At 46.1% G+C, this 23,548-nt stretch overlaps 1 protein-coding gene across 1 annotated transcript; it reads right to left on the bottom strand.

The window, feature by feature from the left end:
- Positions 1-6,485: 6,485 nt before the first annotated feature.
- LOC132381646 (gastrula zinc finger protein XlCGF7.1-like) lies at positions 6,486-21,790 on the bottom strand. The gene is made up of 3 exons (XM_059951237.1): positions 21,653-21,790; positions 10,724-13,521; positions 6,486-6,621 (listed from the first exon to the last, which is right to left on the bottom strand). The coding sequence occupies exon 2, from the start codon at positions 12,918-12,920 to the stop codon at positions 12,204-12,206; it is 717 nt and encodes a 238-aa protein (XP_059807220.1). The 5' UTR covers positions 12,921-13,521; positions 21,653-21,790; the 3' UTR covers positions 6,486-6,621; positions 10,724-12,203.
- Positions 21,791-23,548: the final 1,758 nt, after the last annotated feature.

Genomic DNA, 23,548 nt, shown 5'->3' with positions numbered 1-23,548 from the left:
CGAGCCCCCTCCCGCTCTCAGTGAGGCTGGACGGTCTCTCGGCGGAGTGGACGACTGAGTGAATCCCCTTCCCACACCGGAGGCAGTTGGGTGTCCGATCTCCAGTGAGGACCTGCTGGTGTCTCCTCAGGGTTTGGCATCAATGGATTTCCAACAGGCGCACGAGACACTGACCTTCATTTCTGGCAAAAAGCAATGACACGAGATTCCAGATGGACAGGAAATCTTCACAACAATCCACACCAATGTCATGGAAATACTTGCTCCCCTTTCAAATTCGTGAAGAAAAGCCACATAGCTTCCCGCCAGGGTGGTTCATCAAAAAGGAACGTACATGTTTGTGTTTTCCATGGAGAGATGGTGGCGCTCCCTCCTCAGGCTGAGGTTCCTGCCACAGTCGGGGCACTTGAACGCTCTCACGGCCACAAGGACCACCCCGTGGATTGTGACCTTTTCTCAGAAATGAAACAGAAGAGCATCTTCCCTTCAGTATCAAAGGTCAACGACAGTCAGGTGGGGATGAACCCACAGTGCAGCTCCGACGTGATGTGTTCGAGAGCTGTCCATTCACAAATCCTCTGCGTGTTCTACCCTGTTAAAGGAGTTTACAGAAAACTTCAGTAAGTATGTGATAGTGTCTCAGATCAGATAACTTTAGTCTCTGAGGTGAGGCTCAACCCAAACTGCCAGAATAGTTCCTCACCTTCTAACTGAGCACATTTCAGACATCTGGACTGATATCCTTAACCTCTCTAACTTTCTTCTGACTGACAGGGCCACTGCTACCATTTGTCCCTGCAAGGAAAGAGTAAAACTTGATTCCTCCTTGGGATATGCTAAAACATGTAACACCAGACGGAAGCTTGTAAGGAGCTTGTTAGTCTGGGACGTGGAACTGTTCAGAGACAGTGCACAGGAATGTTTTGAGAACAGTGTGAGCAGCAGTCGACAGTCTTGAGAGTAAAGAATGGCAAGAACATGTTTGCCTACAAAAGAACGGGGTAAATGTTATGAGAGGGATGATGAAGGGTTGGAAAAGGGGCAATTTCTTCATGCAGGTGGCAATCTTCTGTTAGGGTGCGACCAACACACAGAGTTGGAGATGGAGACAAGGGGAGAGAGAGAGACACACACACACAGAGACAAACAAGGGGAGAGGCAGGGTTGGAAAGACGGGGGGTGTATGAAAGACAAGGGGGATGGGGGAGGAAGGGACACAGGTGGGGTACACGGATGGGAGGAATAACGGGTGGAGGGACAGAGATACAATGGGATACAATCGCTGCTGCCATCAGGATGAGATGTTAAGGAGTTAGCATCTCATAAGCCTCCTGTGACCCTGGCTATTTTGTAAGGGTCACAGCGGCTAAGACTTTGCAAATAGTATAGAAGCACAAGTGTTTCTTACACGATAAGCTGAGCAGGTGATATTATGTGACCTGTGTTTAACTTCAGTTCCTGTTTAGAAGCAACTTGTATTATTGCTTGATTAACTGCTGTAGGGAGACATACCCTTCTTTGTACTTACTGTAGCGCTTGCAAGATAAGCATTAAAAGGAATGCCTGTTTCAAGGGTAGGAGGCTCTGAGTTATAAGCTTGTGTCTGGCCGTATCCCGATATAGGGGCAGTTAAGTTGTTACACGAACAAGTTATGGCTAACAATCATCATCTGTACAGAAAACCGAGGGGGTTGAACCCACATGTATCGGGTGTACGTGACTGCATTTGTGTTAAAGAGCTGTATTTGCTTTAAAAGCCAGAGAGACCTCCGATGCAGCATCCAAGAGAGTCTCTGGTCACTTAAAGAGTTAAAGTTCCATTCACCGTAGTACCTGGAGTCCTTGCATCTGGTAGATCGACAGAAGTTTACAAGAAGGAAGGTGGTACAGGAGCCTCAGGACCCACACCACCAGGCTCAGGGACGGTTACCCCTCAACCATCAGGGTCCTGAACCAGTGTGGATAACTTTACTAACCCCAACACTGAACTGATTCCAAATATCAGGCTCCTGAACCAGTGTGGATAACTTCACTCACCCCAACACTGAACTGATTCCACAACCTATGGGCTCACTCAGCTCATGTTCCCAATATTTAAGGCTTATTTATTGTTAGTTTCTTTTGTATTTGCACAGTTTGTTAACATTTGTGTTGGTTGGTTATCCATCTTTGTCACGTGTGGTATTTCAATCAGTCTGTGTTTCTTTGCGTTTGCTGTGAATGCCCGCAAGCAAACAAATCCCAGGGTTGTATACGGTGACAATCGAATTACTTTGAACTTTTAATTATATTTTCTGTATTTTATTCTGTACATAACTGTAATAATTTCTTGTAACCTTTATCGAGTGTACAGTGCCTCCTTTGTTGGCAGACGCCTCTTGCTGCTGAGTCAGAAAGGAACAATGAACAGACTGTAAAATAGTGTTATTAATCTCTCTGTGCCGTGGCCTAGTTTTTCTCTCTCAGTTGACACACTTCATCTGTTGCTGACATAACACAGTCAAAGTCTCTGCCTCTCACTGCCACAGGAACCCATTAGGTTTCAGCGAATAAAACCGATTCCGTTAGCTCTACCCTTCTGTCTCTGGCACTGACATTTCATTTGTTTTCCATCTCTCCCAATTTAATAGGTTTCAATGAGGTCACCCCTCATTCTTCTGATTTCCATGAGTAGAGACCCCATAAGCCATCAAATGCTCTTTGTATGACAAGCCTTTCAATCCCAGAATCATTTTCGTGAACCTCCTTTGAACCCTCTCCAGTTCCAGCACATCTTTTCTTCGATAAGGGGTCAAAATCTGCCCACAATACTCCAAGTGCTTTATAAAGCCTCAACATTACATCCTTGCTCTTATATTCACATCCTCACACCAACTCAACCTGCAAACTAACTTTTAGGGAAACATCACTGCCCAGGAGTGGAAAAACCTACAAAGTGTGGCGGGAACAGCCCGGTCTATCACAGGCAAAGCCCTCCCCATTGAACAGATTTAAAGGAGTGCTGTAGTAGGACATCATCGAGGACCACCAACATCCAGGCCATTCTCTCTTCTCACTGCTGCCATCGGGAAGAAGGTACAGGAGCCTCAGGTCCCACGCCCCTAGGATCAGGAATATTTATTGCCCTGCAACCATCAGGCTCCTGAACCGGTTTGGATAACTCAGACTTTAGATACCACACTGAGTCATGTCATCTGCAGAAATGTTCTGATGACTCAGCAATAGTCGGGTGTATGAAGGGAGGACGGGAGGATGAACACAGGACCCTGGAGGAGGACTTTGTCAAACGGTGCAAGTTGAATCATCTGCAGCTCAAAATCAGTAAGACAAAGGAGTTGGTGATAGATTTTAGGAAGACACATCCTGCACTGCTCCCTGTTACTATTGATGGTGAGGACCTGGGGGTGCACCTGGATGACAGACTTGAGTGGAACACCAACACAGAGGCTTTGTACAAGAAGGGCCAGAGTTGCCTCTACTTCCTGAGGAGACTGAGATACTTTTGAGTGTGCAGGCCTCTCCTTCACGTGTTCTACCAGTCTGTTGTCACCAGTACAATCTTCTATGTGGTGGTGTGCTGGGGCAATGGTATTAACACGGGTGATGGCAGCAGGCGCAAGAAACTGATTAGAAAGGCCGGCTCTGTTATAGGAGTCAAACTGGACACACTGGAGGCTGTGGTAGAACAAAGGACCCGATGGAAAATCCTGGCAATTCTGGACAATGTTTCTCACCCTCTGCATGCCACCTTGGCTGAACCGAGGAGCATGTTTAATGATAGACTAAGACAACTACGCTGCTTCAAAGAGTGCTATGTGAGGTCATTCTTACCCTCAGCCATCAGGCTCTATAACGAGTCAACCTATAGCTGGGGAAGCGATGACCCTCTACTGCTCGAGTTAACTTAATTTTCATTCTTACTTCTCTCCTAACATTTGTATATCTGTGACACTGTAATTTCCTTTGGGATTGATAAAGTGTCTATCCATCTTAACTCACCTCAACTCTGAAATATTCCACAATCTACGGACTCAGTTTCAAGGACTCTACAACTGGTGTTCTCAGTATTATTTACGAATTTATTTACTTATTGTATTTGCACAATTTGTCTTCTTTTGCACATTGGTTGTTTGCGAGCAATTTTTCTGTGATTCTTTTGTATTTCTTTTCCCTACTGTGAATGTCTGCAAGAAAATGGAATCTCAGGGTAGTAAATGTTGATATCTACATACTTTGATAATAAATTACAGTACTTCAAACTTCGAGGTGAGTTTGGGAGAGGGGAAGAGGTTTGGGGTTCGATGTTCTAGCTGTTGTCTTCCAGGTGAGCGATATGTTACTCTTTTGTGGAAGGGTGGGGGTTGGCAGCTTGGGGTTTGTGAGATTTTGTTTTTTTTTGTGTTGGGGGGAAGATTATGTCATTTTGTTTCAACTACTTCCTGTTGTTTCTTTGTGTCGTGGCTATCTAGAGAAGACGAATCTCGGAGTTGCATTCTGCATTCACACTTTAGTAATAAAATGAACTGCTGCACCTTTGAAAGGTGAGTGCGTGCAGGAGAACGCAGAGAGTGGAGGTTACTTCAAATAGGAAAAGTCACTGTTCATACCTTTGACAGGATTTGAAATATTATCCATCCAATTTGCACGTAGCCTCTCCAAAGCATTGGAGAAAGACAGTGGAGGTCGGTGGGGGAGTGAAAATGACGCTCAACCAAAAGCTCTTAATACAGTAGACCAGGATGGAAGAGGTACAGTTGAACTTCTGGAAGGGACTTTAGGCAACCATTTCACAGAGCAACCCTCTCTCCCACTCTGCATCCAAATACATCCTGGCAATCTTTGCTCTTCCCTCTTAACCTCCGTGCAGAAATAACCCAAAACCTTGACTTATGCTATTTGACTCCCCAGATTCATGTGTAAATGCACAAACCGCACTTACTAAACTTGCTGATGATACTAACATAGCGGGTACTGTAGACAGTGAGGAAGGTTACAAGAAATTACAGGGGAATCCTAATCACTGAGGATTGGCAAATGGCTTTCCATCACAATAAACCCACGGTATTGCATTTTGGAAGATCAGACCAGGGTAGGACTGACACAGTGAATATTTGGGACCTAGGGAGTGTCATGGAACAGAGGGACCAGGGAGTGCAAAGTGCACAATTTACAGAAAGCAACATCTCGGGTGGACAGGGTGGTGAAGGTGGTGTTTGGCACATTGGCCTTCATCGGTTCGGGCAATTAGTATAGAGTTTAGAAATTATGATGCTGATGAGGCCTCACTTAAAGAGTATTGTGTACAGTTCTGGTCACCCTGTTACAGGAAAGATTTTACTCAACTAGAAAAAGTGCCTGCAGCACCCAGGGCATGTCCTTTTCTCACTGTGACCATCAAGCAGAAGGTACAGAAGCCTAAAGGCACACACTCAGCGATTCAGGAACAGCTTCTTCCCCTCTGCCATATGATTCCTGAATGGACACTGAACCTGTGAAAACTACTTCACTTTTTTAATATATATTAGTTCTTTTTCCATAATTTTTAATTGGTCCAATATGTGTATACTGCAATTGATTTATTCACTTTTTTTTCTTCTTCTTCTTCTTCTATATTATGCATTGCATTGAACTGCTGCTGCTAAGTTAACAAATTTCATGATACATGACGGTGATAATAAACCAGATTCTGAAAGAATGAACTACCTACTGACCAGGATATTGTTTAGGCTTGAATGTCTAAATTATAAGGGAAAGACTAGGATTGTATTCTCTGGACAATCAAGTGTGGCCTGACATTGGTCTATAAGATTATGAGGAGCGCAGACAGAGTGAAATCACAGAGACTTTAACCTGGAAAAAGTATGCTAAAGACAAGAGACCATAGCTTAAGGATCAGAGGAAAAATACTTAAGAAGGACATTAGGGGAGCTGCTTCTTGCAATGGGTGGTGAGTATTTGGAACGACCTATCTGAAATAGAGGCTGGGACAGTCACATTAGCAATGTTAATGCCCATCCAGATAGAAAAAATTTGGAAGGCTATGGGCCAAATGTGAACAAATAGGACTGATAGAATGTGCAGACAATTTCTAGACTCTTTGACGCTATGAAAAGCTGAATTCTTCCAGCGTTATTTTTTAATCCAAGAGTCCAGTATCGGTAATTCTTTAGTTCACACATTCACCTATTTATGTTCCTAAGCGCCCAACCAGTCGCCGATGGCTGCCTCTTTACCCATAACCCCCCGCGAACAAGAAACCGATCTATCCACCACTCCAAGAAACGCGCATGCGCCTTGTGGTCTCTGGGCCCAGATGGTGTCAGCACATTCGGTCAGCAGGCGGACCGAAGGCTGAAGGGAGAGTGGGAGGGCCGGGATTGTGCCAGTGTGTATATCCGAAGGCCGCACTGATTTTTCCCCACCACAGACTGCTCCAGGACAGACCCCAATGCTGATAATCTGCCGCCCGCGTCCCGTTCCTACCTGCCGCCGACTCCGCCCGCGCTTTTGTCCACTCAGCGCACGAGCCCCTTTCCGGCGCGACTTCCGGTTTTCGGCGCCTGCGCACTCGGCTCCCAGTGTCACCGGCGGCGCATTCGGACGCAGACGTGTTTAAAGTCTCTGAAAGCACAAAACAGTCAGTGTGTTCTGTGGAGAACTCGGTCGCTAATCTAACACAGCAAAGTACGTGTGAAAACCAAAACATGAGCTGGAAATTAGAAATAAAAGAACAGAAAATGTTGCAAACACTCATAAGGACAAACGACCCTTGTGCACCATAGGTGGAACGCGATGACCCCGCAAGGTGAGGCATGCAGTCTGTGGAAAGGAACGTGGAATAGAGAACAGCACAATTCAAACCCTTCTGCCGACCTTTCAGCTTGTTCTAAGATCAATCTAACCCTTTCCTTCCACACTTCCCTCTCTGTTTCTGTCACCCAAGTGCCTAAGATGCTATCTGAAATGTCGCCGAAGGATCTGCCTCGATCACTACGCACCACAGTGCTATCCACACACTACCGATCCCAAAGAACCTAACTCCGATATTACCCCTATACTTTACAAAAATCACCTTAAAACTATAAACACGAGAAAAACTGCAGATGCTTTAAATCCAAAGCAAGACGGACAGACTATTGATCCCTTGGAATATTGGGTTTCCTTACAGTAGCACCAAACAAGAATAGTGTAGAAATATAGCAATATAAAACCATAAATAATAATAAGTTTATCATCCCAAATGGAAATAAGTCCAGAACCAGCCTATTGGCTCAGGGTGTCTGACACTCCAAGGGAGGAGTTGTAAAGTTTGATGGCCACAGGTAGGAATGACTTCCTGTGACACTCAGTGTTACATCTCGGTGGAATGAGTCTCTGGCTGAATGTACTCGTGTGCCTAACTAGTACATTATGGAGTGGATGGGAGACATTGTCCAAGATGGCATGCAACTTGGACAGCATCCTCTTTTCAGACACCATCGTCAGAGAGTCCAGTTCCACCCCCACAACATCACTGGCCTTACGAATGAGTTTGTTGATCCTGTTGGTGTCTGCTACCCTCAGCCTGCTGCCCCAGCACACAGCAGCAAACATGATAGCACTGGCCACCACAGACTCGTAGAACATCCTCAGCATCGTCCGGCAGGTATTAAAGTACCTCAGTCTCCTCAGGAAGTAGAGACACACGAAATGCTGGAGGATCTCAGCAGGTCGGGCAACATCGAGGGAAGAGAGTAAACAGCCGATGTTTAGGGCCGAGATCCTTCATCAGGACCTTCAAATGATGCCCTTGTGTATTAGACATTGATGCTGTGGGGAAATGTACTGGCTGTCCATTCTGTCTGTGTCTCATGCATCTCTATTGCGTAAACCTCATCCTCCTTCACTCCAAAGAGAAAAGTCCTACCTTATTCAACCACTCCTCATCAGAGATGCACTCCAGTTCAGCCAATATCCTGGTCAGTCTCGGCACCTCTCCAGAACTTTCACAGCCATTTATAATGAGGAGACCAGAAATGAACACAAGTGTGGTCTAACCAGAATGTTAAAGAGTTGGAACATTATCTTGCGGCTCTTGAACTCAATCCCCTGACTAATGAGGCCTGCACACCACACACCTTCGTAACCACCTTATCAACTTGTGCATCAACATTCAGAGATCATGTGACGTGAACCCCAAATCCCTGTTCATCTACATTTCTAACAATCCTGTCAGTAACCTCACACTTTGACCTTCAAAGTGAATCACTCCACTCTTCCCCAGATTGAACTCTCCCTGCCACTCATCAGCCCACCTCTTCCTGCTGTTCGAATCTACATTTTTCCACGCCACCATCGACCTTCATATCATCTGCAAACTTATTAACACCCCCCCCCCCTTCCTTCCACTTCCTCACCTAAGGCATTTATAGAAGCCACGAGCTGGGGGGGGGGGGGGGAGGGTGGTGTCACAGAACAGATCCCTGTGGAACACCACTGGTCATAAACCTCCAGACAGAATATGCTCCATCTATAAGCAGCCTCTGCCTACTGTGCGCAAGCCAGTTCAGAATCCACACGAGCAAGTTAACTCGGATCCCACACCTCCTCACTTTATGAAAGATCCTAAAAAGTGGGAACCTTGTTGAACACCTTCCTGAGTTCAAAGTAAAATTTATTATCAAAGTACATAATATGTCACCATATACAACCCAGAGATTCATTTTCTTGTGGGCATTCACAATAAACACAACGGTCACAATACAATCAGTGAAAGATTGTACCCAACAGGGCAGACAACAACCAGTGTGCAAAATAAAACTCTGCAAATACGAAAAGAAAGAAAAGGAAAAAATAAAGAATGAATAAATATTGAGAACATGAGATGAATGTGCTTGATGAAACGGCTCCCCAAACTATGTTGGGTCTCACTGATGTAGAAGAGGCCACACCAGGGAGCACCCAATACAGCAAACGACCCCGACAGACTCACAGGTGAAGTGTTGCCTCACCTGGAAAGACTGCTTGGGGCCCTGAATGGTGGCGTGGGAGGAGGAGCAGGTGTGGCACTTTTTCTGCTGACAGGGACAAGCACCAGGAGAGAGATCATTGAGGAGGGACAAGCAGATTCGAGAATCACGGAAAGATCCTTGATTATTATTCATGGAAACAATCAACTCTGTAACTTTGCAGGCTTTGAGTGAGAAGTTGTTGTTGTGACACCATTCAACCAGACTTTCATTCTCACTCCTTCACAATGACTCCTCACTATCTTCGATTTGGTCAGCAACAGCAGCATTTCATCTGCTTATCAGTCTAGTTCAAGATACAAGATTGTTTAATGACATTTCCTGGACACAAGTGTAAAGGAGAGTGAAGTAATTGTGACTCCAATGTGATGCAGCACAAAAAAATCCACAAAAAACAAAGACCCAATAATAATTTTAAAAAATTACAATAACTATAAATACCTAAGATAGCTTATGTACACACACACCCCACCTCTCCCAGAAGTTCTAAGGAAGGGGGCAAGGAGGGATGAGGATGTCCTAGTCAACTTGCTCCTGGGGCTGGCGAAATCCGCCATCCGTGGGTCTTGGAAACGGGTGGCAGGAGGATCTCCCCGGGCAGACTGCCTGGCGATGTTTAGGGGGTATGTTCATGCCCGGGTAACTATTGAAAAGGAACACGCGCAGTCCACAGCGGCCTTGGAGGAGTTTCGAGACCGTTGGGCTCCGCGGGATGTAAATGCCATCGTAGATAGGGATGGCAACATTCTGGTGTAATGTCTATTGTCTATTTGTAGTGCAGTAATTGTGTTTGCCACTGTTTTGTATATATTGTATAGCACCGATATTTGTAATAAAGGATTTTGTAATATATATAAAAAAAAGTTCTGGGAGTTTCCGGCATATTGATAGTGCCTCCCTGACACCCACAAATTATATACAATATCCCGGAAATGGTCTGTCTTTGTGCTAAGTAGACCTATCAGTTCTCTCCTTGGGCCTCTCTGTCGACCTCTCTCTCTCTTTCATCGTCCATCAGTTCAGTTTACTGTCCTGTAGCGTCATGGCAGTGTTGCAAAAAAAATAAAACGTACTTCACCCCAGACGACACTAAAGTGACCCCTGCCCAATAGGGGTCAAAAATAATGACAGTATTGTTCGCTGCACTGTTTGCAAGAGTGACTTTTCTATTGACCGCGGTGTGTTAAATGATTGTAAAAGACATGTTGAGGTGAGTTTAACAGGTGTCATTCGTTCATTAGCAGAGCTAATATTATTTAAACGAGCTGGCTGGCTGCAAAGGAGCTACTCTATTGATGTCCTAGGTGATGAGGCCAAACTCCCTGTAGACTTGCTTAAAGTTGTAACAGAATATAAAAACGACTCCATGATAATATAAGTACATATTTCACATTAAGGTCACATTTTCTACATAAAACAATATAGTAAGGATACCCCTTATACTTTTATTTCTTTTACGGACCACAACATATTAGGGACCTTGACGGACTGGTGCCAAACTACAAAAGTTGGTTTCATCCTTCAGCTTCCTGCTCCTTCACCACCTTCTCATTTGGCTTCTGCCCCTCTCCCCTCCCCAAGTCCTGGTGAAAGGTTTCAGCCCAAGACATCGACTGTACATTTCCCTCCACAGATGCAGCTTAACGTGCTGAGTTCCTCCAGCATTTCATGTGCTTTAGAAACACACACTCACACCCACAATTGCCTCTGCGTACCTGTGTTGACCTGCTTGTTCCCCGAGGCCCAGTGGTGATTTTCTCTTTCTATAAGGAGATCCGATTCCTGTTTGAAAGCTGCCATTAAATCCACATTTCCAGATCAGAGCTGCTCACTGTTGTTGTGACGTGATGGTCGGGGGAGAGCAGCTGAGGGCCAGAGTATGAACGGAACGCAGATCCGACTGGAGGAAATCGGGGACACAGAAATTTAGCGAGATGAAGGCCTATTGGGGGGAGATGGTAAGGCACATGTGATCAGTTTGATACACAATGCTGCTCAGAATTATCCAGGGTATTAGATGCGGGTGTCATTCAAAGTTTCTTTCCAAAAGGACACTGGAAGCAGAGTTCAGTATTTTTTTAAGGCAGTGGTAGATTCTTGATAAGCGAGGGGGCGGTGGCGGAGAGTCACCAGAAAGTTACAATCAGACCTGTGGTCGATGTGGTACAACAGCAGAGTTGGAGCGGATGGGGTGCCAGCTGCCGCTCCTGCACAAGTGCCTGGAAGGGGAAGCTCAATGGAGAAGAGAGAAAAACAGGAGGACGTCTCAGTAAGCTGGAGAACTCCACCAAGGATGGTGCCAAGGCCGGCCGCAAAGATGGGCATGGGGTTGGCAATGCCATCCGGTAAAAACCCAGAGCTACAGAAACAGCAAAGGCCTCATCCCTGGGAGAGGAAGGATCTTCGACAGGCTACGCCTGGGGACAATTTGAAAGGCTGGCCCATCGAGGAGGAGGTTCAGGAGCCTGAGGACACACACTCAGCATTTCTGGAACAGCTTCTTCCCCTCTGTCCTCAGATTTCTGAATGGACATGAACACTGTTCTTTTCCTCTCCTTCTGCATTACTAATTTTTATTATACGTTATACACTTACTGTAATTTATAGTTTGTATTATGTGTTGTAACACACTGCTGCTGCAAAACAACAAATTTTGCAAAGTATGCCAGTGACATTAAACCTGACTCTTAATGCAGGAAAGCTGCTCTCGGCAGCCGACGCCACAGTCGAGGTGACAGGCTCAGGAAGCAGAGGAGTTGGGAAGAGGCTGGTGTGGAGCAACTAGACTGAGGGGCCTCTCGATTTGTAAAAGACCCAAGACACAGGGTTTTAAACAAAACAGGTTTATTTGTTACAGACACAGAATGCTGAACTGCAGCCTGGTTATAGTAGTTACTGACTTGAGAAGAAACAGACCCGAGCTGTGGCCAGCGATCAGGCTTCAATCCTGAAAGCCCTGAGCTGCAGCAGTAAGAGCCGTCCTCTGCATGGACTCAGCAGCAGTAATGGTTCAATGATGAACGTACGCAGCACGCCTGATCGGTCTCCTCAGTGTGAGTTTGACGGCTCTTCGCTTGGCGGCAGAACTAAGTTAACATCGTCCCACACCGAGCAGGCGAACGAGCCCTCCGCGGTGTGAATCAGCCGGTGCGTCAGCAGCTGGGACGAGCGGGCGAACGCCTTCCCGCACAAGGATCAGGTGAATGGCTTCGTCTCGGTGTGAACGCGCTGATGCTTCAGGAGATGGGCCGACTGAACAAACCCCCGTCCGCACTCGGAGCAGGTAAATGGCCTCTCGCCGGTGTGAATGCGCTGGTGTATCAGCAGGTTGGACGAGTGGGTAAACCGCTTCCCGCAGATGGAGCAGGGGAAAGGCTTCTCCCCGGTGTGGACTTGCTGGTGGATCAGCAGCTCCGAGGAGCGGCTGTACCCCTTCCCGCACTCGGAGCAGGTGAACGGCCTCTCCCCGGTGTGGATTTGCTGGTGGATCAGCAGGCTGGACGACCGAGCGTATCTCTTCCCGCACTCAGGGCAGCTGAACGGCCGCACCCCGGTGTGGACACGCTGGTGCGATATCAGGCTGGACGATTGGGTGAATCTCTCACCACACTCAGTGCAGGCAAACGGCCTTTCACCGGTGTGAACCCGCTGGTGCCTCACCAGGTCGGATGACTGCATAAAGCCCCTCCCGCACTCAGTGCAGGTGAACAGCCTCTCCCTGGTGTGGAACTGCTGGTGCCGCATCAAGCTCGATGACCGGGTGAACTTCTTCCCACAGTCAGGGCAGGCGAACAGCCTCTCCCCAGTGTGCACTGTCTGGTGCGTCAGCAGGTGGGACGACCGTGTGAACCCCTTCCCGCATTCTGAGCAGGCAAACAGCTTCCCCCCGGCATGGCCTCGCTGGGGCATCATCTTACTTGGCGAGCCCCCTCCCGCTCTCAGTGAGGCTGGATGGTCTCTCGGCGGAGTGGACGACTGAGTGAATCCCCTTCCCACACCGGAGGCAGTTGGGTGTCCGATCTCCAGTGAGGACCTGCTGGTGTCTCCTCAGGGTTTGGCATCAATGGATTTCCAACAGGCGCACGAGACACTGACCTTCATTTCCGGCAAAAAGCAATGACGTGAGATTCCAGCTGGACAGGAAATCTTCACAACAATCCACACCAATGTCATGGAAATACTTGCTCCCCTTTCAAATTCGTGAAGAAAAGCCACATAGCTTCCCGCCAGGGTGGTTCATCAAAAGGGAACGTACATGTTTGTGTTTTCCATGGAGAGATGGTGGCGCTCCCTCCTCAGGCTGAGGTTCCTGCCACAGTCGGGGCACTTGAACGCTCTCACGGCCACAAGGACCACCCCGTGGATTGTGACCTTTTCTCAGAAATGAAACAGACGAGCATCTTCCCTTCAGTATCAAAGGTCAACGACAGTCAGGTGGGGATGAACCCACAGTGCAGCTCCGACGTGATGTGTTTGAGAGCTGTCCATTCACAAATCCTCTGCGTGTTCTACCCTGTTAAAGGAGTTTACAGAAAACTTCAGTAAGTATGTGATAGTGTCTCAGATCAGATAACTTTAGTCTCTGAGGTGAGGCTCAACCCAAACTGCCAGAATAGTTCCTCACCTTCTAACTGAGCACATTTCAGACATCTGGACTGATATCCTTAACCTCTCTAACTTTCTTCTGACTGACAGGGCCACTGCTACCATTTGTCCCTGCAAGGAAAGAGTGAAACTTGATTCCTCCTTGGGATATGCTAAAACATGTAACACCAGACGGAAGCTTGTTAGTCTGGGACGTGGAACTGTTCAGAGACAGTGCACAGGAATGTTTTGAGAACAGTGTGAGCAGCAATCGACAGTCTTGAGAGTAAAGAATGGCAAGAACATGTTTGTCTACAAAAGGACAGGGGTAAATGTTATGAGAGGGATGATGAAGGGTTGGAAAAGGGGCAATTTCTTCGTGCAGGTGGCAATCTTCTGTTAGGGTGCGACCAGTGCACGGAGTTGGAGATGGAGACAGAGAGAGAGAGACAGAGACAAACAAGGGGAGAGGGAGGATGGGGGAAGGCAAGGTTGGAAAGTCGGGGAGTGGACGAAAGACAAGGGGGATGGGGGAGGGTGGGACACAGGTGGGGTACACGGATGGGAGGAATAACGGGTGGAGGGACAGAGATACAATGGGATACAATCGCTGCTGCCATCAGGATGAGATGTTAAGGAGTTAGCATCTCATAAGCCTCCTGTGACCCTGGCTATTTTGTAAGGGTCACAGCGGCTAAGACTTTGCAAACAGTATAGAAACACAAGTGTTTCTTACACGATAAGCTGAGCAGGTGATATTATGTGACCTGTGTTTAACTTCAGTTCCTGTTTTGAAGCAACTTGTATCATTGCTTGATTAACTGCTGTAGGGAGACATACCCTTCTTTGTACTTACTGTAGCGCTTGCAAGATAAGCATTAAAAGGAATGCCTGTTTCAAGGGTAGGAGGCTCTGAGTTATAAGCGTGTGTCTGGCCGTATCCCGATATAGGGGCAGTTAAGCTGTTACACGAACAATTTATGGCTAACAATCATCATCTGTACAGAAAACCGAGGGGGTTGAACCCACATGTATCGGGTGTACGTGACTGCATTTGTGTTAAAGAGCTGTATTTGCTTTAAAAGCCAGAGAGACCTCCGATGCAGCATCCAAGAGAGTCTCTGGTCACTTAAAGAGTTAAAGTTCCATTCACCGTAGTACCTGGCGTCCTTGCATCGGGTAGATCGACAGAAGTTTACAAGAAGGAAGGTGGTACAGGAGCCTCAGGACCCGCACCACCAGGCTCAGGGACGGTTACCCCTCAACCATCAGGGTCCTGAACCAGTGTGGATAACTTTACTAACCCCAACACTGAACTTATTCCACACATCAGGCTCCTGAACCAGTGTGGATAACTTCACTCACCCCAACACTGAACTGATTCCACACATCAGGTTCCTGAACCAGTGTGGATAACTTCACTCACCCCAACACTGAACTGATTCCACACATCAGACTCCTGAACCAGTGTGGATAACTTCACTCACCCCAACACTGAACTGATTCCACACATCAGGATCCTGAACCAGTGTGGATAACTTCACTCATCCCAACACTGAACAGATTCCACACATCAGGCTCCTGAACCAGTGTGGATAACTTCACTCACCCCAACACTGAACTGATTCCACACATCAGGCTCCTGAACAAGTGTGGATAACTTCACTCACCTCAACACTGAAGTGATTCCACACATCAGGCTCCTGAACCAGTGTGGATAACTTCACTCACCTCAACACTGAAGTGATTCCACACATCAGGCTCCTGAACCAGTGTGGATAACTTCACTCACCCCAACTCTGAACTGATTCAACAACCTATGGGCTCACTCAGCTCATGTTCCCAATATTTAAGGCTTATTTATTATTAGTGTTTTTTGTATTTGCACAGTTTGTTAACATTTGTGTTGGTCGGTTATCCATCTTTGTCACGTGTGGTATTTCAATGAGTCTGTGTTTCTTTGCGTTTGCTGTGAATGCCCGCAAGCAAACAAATCCCAGGGTTGTATATGGTGACATATCTGTACTTTGACAATCGAATTACTTTGAACTTTTAATCCTATTTTCTGTATTTTATTCTGTACATAACTGTAATAATTTCTTGTAACCTTTATCGAGTGTACAGTGCCTCCTTTGTTGGCAGACGCCTCTTGCTGCTGAGTCAGAAAGGAACAATGAACAGACTGTAAAATAGTGTTATTAATCTCTCTGTGCCGTGGCCTAGTTTTTCTCTCTCAGTTGACACACTTCATCTGTTGCTGACATAACACAGTCAAAGTCTCTGCCTCTCACTGCCACAGGAACCCATTAGGTCTCAGCGAATAAAACCGATTCCGTTAGCTCTACCCTTCTGTCTCTGGCACTGACATTTCATTTGTTTTCCATCTCTCCCAATTCTGACAAGGGCTCCCAGACCCAAAGCATTAACTTGTTCCCTTTACACAGATGCCAACTCACAACACAACACTAAATAGACCATAAGACCCAACATATCGGAGCAGAATTAGGCCATTTCATTTTGGCTGATCCATTTTCCCCCTCCTGTCTTCTCTCCATATCCATTCATACCCTGACCAATCAAGAATCTATCAACCTCTGCCTTAAATATACCCAATGACTTGGACTCCACAGCCATCATAACTCTCTAGCTAAAGAAAGTCCTCCTCTTCTCCATTCTAAAAGGACTACTCTCATTTCTGATGTTCTGTCCTCTGGCCTTAGACTCTCCCACCACAGGAAAGATCCTCTCCATATCAAATCGACTGAGGTATTTCAACATTCAATAGGTTTCAATGAGGTCACCCCTCATTCTTCTGATTTCCATGAGTAGAGACCCCATAAGCCATCAAATGCTCTTTGTATGACAAGCCTTTCAATCCCAGAATCATTTTCGTGAACCTCCTTTGAACCCTCTCCAGTTCCAGCACATCTTTTCTTCGATAAGGGGTCAAAAACTGCCCACAATACTCCAAGTGAGGCCTCCCCAGAGCTTTATAAAGCCTCAACATTACATCCTTGTTCTTATATTCTCATCCTTACACCAACTCAACCTGCAAACTAACTTTTAGGGAAACATCACTGCCCAGGAGTGGAAAAACCTACAAAGTGTGGCGGGAACAGCCCGATCTATCACAGGCAAAGCCCTCCCCATTGAACAGATTTAAAGGAGTGCTGTAGTAGGACAGCAGCACCCATCATCGAGGACCACCAACATCCAGGCCATTCTCTCTTCTCACTGCTGCCATCGGGAAGAAGGTACAGGAGCCTCAGGTCCCACGCCCCTAGGATCAGGGACAGTTACTGGCCTGCAACCATCAGACTCCTGAACCGGTGTGGATAGCTCAGACTTTAGATACCACACTGAGTCATGTCATCTGCAGAAATGTTCTGATGACTCAGCAATAGTCGGGTGTATGAAGGGAGGACAGGAAGATGAACACAGGACCCTGGTGGAGGACTTTGTCAAACGGTGCAAGCTGAATCATCTGCAGCTCAAAATAAGTAAGACTAACAATAACAATATTATATTAAGATTAACAGTAAGAATAACTAACTTTTAGGGAATACTGCACAAGGACTCCAAATCCTGTAGTGCCTCTGATTTTTGAATTTTTCTCCATGCTTTCCTTTCTTTTACCAAAGTGCACGACCACACACTTCCTGACAGAGTATTCCATTTGCCACTTCTTTGCCCATTCTCCTAATCTGTCTAAGTCCTTCCCTAGCCCCTCTATTTCCTCAAAACTACCTGCCCCTCCACCTATCAGCTGCAACTCAGTGATGCCCACAATCTCTTAGCTGTGCTACAAGAACATGGATATACTGCATGCATTCAAACACAACATCTTCAGGCCTACACTCATCACCCTTTTTCATTTTGCTCCCATGCTTAACTCCTCCCACTGACTGTAATGTTGCCCTTTCATCTGCCTGTCCTTCCTCACAGTCTCACAACATTTGGATAGGTACTGCCCCGACCTCAGCCCTATCACTCCTGTTCCCATTCCCCTGCTAAATTATTTTGAATCCTCCCCAACAGTTTTAGCACACAAGCCTGCAAAGATATTGGCTCCCTTTAATTCAAGTGTAACCTGTCCATTTTGTACAGGTCATACATTTCCTAGAAGCGATTCCAATGATCAGAAATCTGTATCCCTGCCCCAATTCCTCAGCCACTCATGCATTTGCCAAATCATCCTATTACTGTCACTGGTGCATGGCACACGCCACAATCCAGAGATTGCTACCATTGAGCTCCGATTTTCAGCTTTCTACCTAACTCCCTATTAGTGTTATCGGAGGTGGAGAGGGTACATAAATTTAAATTCCCCGGTGTTATATCAGAGAATCTGCCCTGGGATCAGTACGTAAAAAGAGCACAAGACCACCTCTACTTTCTTAGGAGTTTGCGCAGATTCAGCATGACATCTAAAAGTTCGAGAAACTTCCACAGCTGCACACTGGCGGGTATCCTCACTGACAGAATCGTGGCCCGGTAGGGAAACATCACTGCCCAGGAGAGGAAGAACCTACAAGTGTGGCAAGAACAGCTCAGTCTATCACAGGCAAAGCCCTCCCCATTGAACAGATTCAAAGGAACGCTGTCACAGGAAAGCAGCATCCATCATCAAGGACACCCAACATCCAGGCCATTCTCTCTTCTCACTGCTGCCATCGGGAAGAAGATACAGGAGCCTCAGGTCCCACGCCCCTAGGATCAGGAATATTTATTGCCCTGCAACCATCAGACTCCTGAACCGGTTTGGATAACTCAGACTTTAGATACAACACTGAGTCATGTCATCTGCAGAAATGTTCTGATGACTCAGCAATAGTTGGGTGTATAAAGGGAGGACGGGAGGATGAACACAGGACCCTGGAGAAGGACTTTGTCAAACGGTGCAAGCTGAATCATCTGCAGCTCAACATCAGTAAGACAAAGGAGTTGGTGATGGATTTTAAGAAGACACATCCTGCACTGCTCCCTGTTACTATTGATGGTGAGGACCTGGGGGTGCACCTGAATGACAGACTTGAGTGGAACACCAACACAGAGGCTTTGTACAAGAAGGGCCAGAGTTGCCACTACTTCCTGAGGAGAATGAGGTCCTTTTGAGTGTGCAGGCCTCTCCTTCACGTGTTCTACCAGTCTGTTGTCACCAGTACAATCTTCTATGTGGTGGTGTGCTGGCGCAACGGTATCAACACAAATGATGGCAACAGGCACAAGAAACTGATTAGAAAGGCCGGCTCTGTTATAGGAGTCAAACTGGACACACTGGAGGCTGTGGTAGAACAAAGGACCCGATGGAAAATCCTGGCAATTCTGGACAATGTTTCTCACCCTCTGCATGCCACCTTGGCTGAACCGAGGAGCATGTTTAATGATAGACTAAGACAACTACGCTGCTTCAAAGAGTGCTATGTGAGGTCATTCTTACCCTCAGCCATCAGGCTCTATAACGAGTCAACCTATAGCTGGGGAAGCGATGACCCTCTACTGCTCGAGTTAACTTAATTTTCATTCTGTCTTACTTCTCTCCTAACATTTGTATATCTGTGACACTGTAATTTCCTTTGGGATTGATAAAGTGTCTATCCATCTTAACTCACCTCAACTCTGAAATATTCCACAATCTATGGACTCACAAGGACTCTACAACCGGTGTTCTCAGTATTATTTACGAATTTATTTACTTATTGTAATTGCACAATTTGTCTTCTTTTGCACATTGGTTGTTTACGAGCAATTTTTCTTTGATTCTTTTGTATTTCTTTTCCCTACTGTGAATGCCTGCAAGAAAATGGAATCTCAGGGTAGTAAATGTTGATATCTACATACTTTGATAATAAATTACAGTACTTCAAACTTCGAGGTGAGTTTGGGAGAGGGGAAGAGGTTTGGGGTTCGATGTTCCAGCTGTTGTCTTCCAGGTGAGCGATATGTTACTCTTTTGTGGAAGGGTGGGGGTTGGCAGCTTGAGGTTTGTGAGATTTTGTTTTTTTTGTGTTGGGGGGAAGATGATGTCATTTTGTTTCAACTACTTCCTGTTGTTTCTTTGTGTCGTGGCTATCTAGAGAAGACGAATCTCGGAGTTGCATTCTGCATTCACACTTTAGTAATAAAATGAACTGCTGCACCTTTGAAAGGTGAGTGCGTGCAGGAGAACGCAGAGAGTGGAGGTTACTTCAAATAGGAAAAGTCACTGTTCATACCTTTGACAGGATTTGAAATATTATCCATCCAATTTGCACGTAGCCTCTCCAAAGCATTGGAGAAAGACAGTGGAGGTCGGTGGGGGAGTGAAAATGACGCTCAACCAAAAGCTCTTAATACAGTAGACCAGGATGGAAGAGGTACAGTTGAACTTCTGGAAGGGACTTTAGGCAACCATTTCACAGAGCAACCCTCTCTCCCACTCTGCATCCAAATACATCCTGGCAATCTTTGCTCTTCCCTCTTAACCTCCGTGCAGAAATAACCCAAAACCTTGACTTATGCTATTTGACTCCCCAGATTCATGTGTAAATGCACAAACCGCACTTACTAAACTTGCTGATGATACTAACATAGCGGGTACTGTAGACAGTGAGGAAGGTTGCAAGAAATTACAGGGGAATCCTAATCACTGAGGATTGGCAAATGGCTTTCCATCACAATAAACCCACGGTATTGCATTTTGGAAGATCAGACCAGGGTAGGACTGACACAGTGAATATTTGGGACCTAGGGAGTGTCATGGAACAGAGGGACCAGGAATGCAAAGTGCACAATTTACAGAAAGCAACATCTCGGGTGGACAGGGTGGTGAAGGTGGTGTTTGGCACATTGGCCTTCATCGGTTCGGGCAATTAGTATAGAGTTTAGAAATTATGATGCTGATGAGGCCTCACTTAAAGAGTATTGTGTACAGTTCTGGTCACCCTGTTACAGGAAAGATTTTACTCAACTAGAAAAAGTGCCTGCAGCACCCAGGGCATGTCCTTTTCTCACTGTGACCATCAAGCAGAAGGTACAGAAGCCTAAAGGCACACACTCAGCGATTCAGGAACAGCTTCTTCCCCTCTGCCATATGATTCCTGAATGGACACTGAACCTGTGAAAACTACTTCACTTTTTTAATATATATTATTTCTTTTTCCATAATTTTTAATTGGTCCAATATGTGTATACTGCAATTGATTTATTCACTTTTTTTCTTCATCCTCTATATTCTGCATTGCATCGAACTGCTGCTGCATGACGGTGATAATAAGCCAGATTCTGAAAGAATGCACAACCCATTGACCAGGATATTGTCTAGGCTTGGATCTCTAAATTATAAGGGAAAGACTAGGATTGTATTCTCTGGACAATCAGGTGTGGCTTGACATTGGCCTATAAGACTATGAGGAGCGCAGACAGAGTGAAATCACAGAGACTTTAACCTGGGAAAAGGACGCTAAAGCCACGAGACAAGCTTTATGATCAGAGGAAAAATATTTAAGAAGGACATTAGGGGAGCTGCTTCTTGCAATGGGTGGTGAGTATTTGGAAAGACCTACCTGAAATAGAGGCTGGGACAGTCACATTAACAATGTTAATGTCCATTCAGATAGAAAAAATTTGGAAGACTATGGGCCAAATGTGAACAAATAGGACTGATAGAATGTGCAGACAATTTCTAGACTCTTTGACGCTATGAAAAGCTGAATTCTTCCAGCGTTATTTTTTAATCCAAGATTCCAGTATCGACAATTCTTTAGTTCACACATTCACCTATTTATGTTCCTAAGCGCCCAACCAGTCGCCGATGGCTGCCTCTTTACCCATAACCCCCCGCGAACAAGAAACCGATCTATCCACCACACTCCAAGAAACGCGCATGCGCCTTGTGGTCTCTGGGCCCAGATGGTGTCAGCACATTCGGTCAGCAGGCGGACCGAAGGCTGAAGGGAGAGTGGGAGGGCCGGGATTGTGCCAGTGTGTATATCCGAAGGCCGCACTGATTTTTCCCCACCACAAACTGCTCCAGGACAGACCCCAATGCTGATAATCTGCCGCCCGCGTCCCGTTCCTACCTGCCGCCGACTCCGCCCGCGCTTTTGTCCACTCAGCGCACGAGCCCCTTTCCGGCGCGACTTCCGGTTTTCGGCGCCTGCGCACTCGGCTCCCAGTGTCACCGGCGGCGCATTCGGACGCAGACGTGTTTAAAGTCTCTGAAAGCACAAAACAGTCAGTGTGTTCTGTGGAGAACTCGGTCGCTAATCTAACACAGCAAAGTACGTGTGAAAACCAAAACATGAGCTGGAAATTAGAAATAAAAGAACAGAAAATGTTGCAAACACTCATAAGGACAAACGACCCTGTGCACCATAGGTGGAACGCGATGGGGACAATTTTCCACGCCACCACCGACCTTCATATCATCTGCAAACTTATTAACACCCCCCCCCCCCCCAGTTCCTTCCACTTCCTCACCTAAGGCATTTATAGAAGCCACGAGCTGGGGGGGGGGGGGCAGGGTGGTGTCACAGAACAGATCCCTGTGGAACACCACTGGTCATAAACTACCAGACAGAATATGCTCCATCTATAAGCAGCCTCTGCCTACTGTGCGCAAGCCAGTTCAGAATCCACACGAGCAAGTTAACTCGGATCCCACACCTCCTCACTTTATGAAAGATCCTAAAAAGTGGGAACCTTGTTGAACACCTTCCTGAGTTCAAAGTAAAATTTATTATCAAAGTACATAATATGTCACCATATACAACCCAGAGATTCATTTTCTTGTGGGCATTCACAATAAACACAACGGTCACAATACAATCAGTGAAAGATTGTACCCAACAGGGCAGACAACAACCAGTGTGCAAAATAAAACTCTGCAAATACGAAAAGAAAGAAAAGGAAAAAATAAAGAAAGAATAAATATCGAGAACATGAGATGAATGTGCTTGATGAAACGGCTCCCCAAACTATGTTGGGTCTCACTGATGTAGAAGAGGCCACACCAGGGAGCACCCAATACAGCAGATGACCCCAACAGACTCACAGGTGAAGGATAAGCACCTGGAAGGATAAGCAGTCTTGAAGTAAAGGAGCCATTAGGAGGTAGTGATCATAATATGATAAGTTTTTATCTGCAATTTGAAAAGGATAAAGGCAGATAGGAAGTGTCAGTGTTGCAGTTGAACAAAGGAGACTATGGAGCCATGATGGAGGAGCTGGCCAAAGTTAACTGGATGGATATACTAGCAGAAAAGACAGTGGAACAGCAATGGCAGGTATTCTTGGGAATAATGCACAAGATGCAAAATCAGCTCATCCCCCGGAGAAGGAAGGATTCAAAGGGGGGAAAGGGGCCACAGTGGTTGACAAAGGAAGTCAGAGATAGCATAGCATTAAAATAAAGGAAGTATGACAGAGCTAAGGTGAGTGGGAGGACAGATGATTGGGAAATTTTTAAGGAACAACAGAACTTAACTAAAAAGGCAATACGAGGAGAAAAAATGAGGTACAAACGCAAGCCAGCCAGGAATATAAAGGATAGCAAAAGCTTATTTAGGTATGTGAAGAGAAAGAAGATAGTTAAGAACAATGTTGAAGAATGAATTGGGTCAAATTGTTATGGGAAACAGAGAAATGGCAGAAGAACTTAATAAGTACTTTAGATCTGTCTTCACTAGGGAAGACACAAGCAATCTCCCAGATGTATGGATGGGCCAAGGACATAGGGTAAAAGAGGAAATGAAACAGATTGACATTAGGAAGGAAACGGTGATGAGTAGACTGATGGGACTGAAGGCTGACAAATCCCCAGGTCCAGCTGGTCTGCATCCTAGGGTACTAAAGGAGGTGGCTCTGGAAATTGCGGATGCATTGGTAATCATTTTCCAATGTTCCTTAGATTCAGGATCAGTTCCTGAGGATTGGAGAATGGCTAATGTTATCCCACTTTTTAAGAAAGGAGGGAG

Source organism: Hypanus sabinus, chromosome 26, assembly GCF_030144855.1.
Source record: "Hypanus sabinus isolate sHypSab1 chromosome 26, sHypSab1.hap1, whole genome shotgun sequence".
NCBI classification, from domain to species: Eukaryota; Metazoa; Chordata; class Chondrichthyes; order Myliobatiformes; family Dasyatidae; genus Hypanus; species Hypanus sabinus.
Note: the sequence above shows the minus strand (reverse complement) of the source record. Positions and strands in the feature narration are given on the sequence as shown.

What these genes read in the sequence shown, in the direction of transcription:
- LOC132381646 (XM_059951237.1), bottom strand. Translation starts at nt 12,920, where the DNA reads ATGATGCCCCAGCGAGGCCATGCCGGGGGGAAGCTGTTTGCCTGCTCA.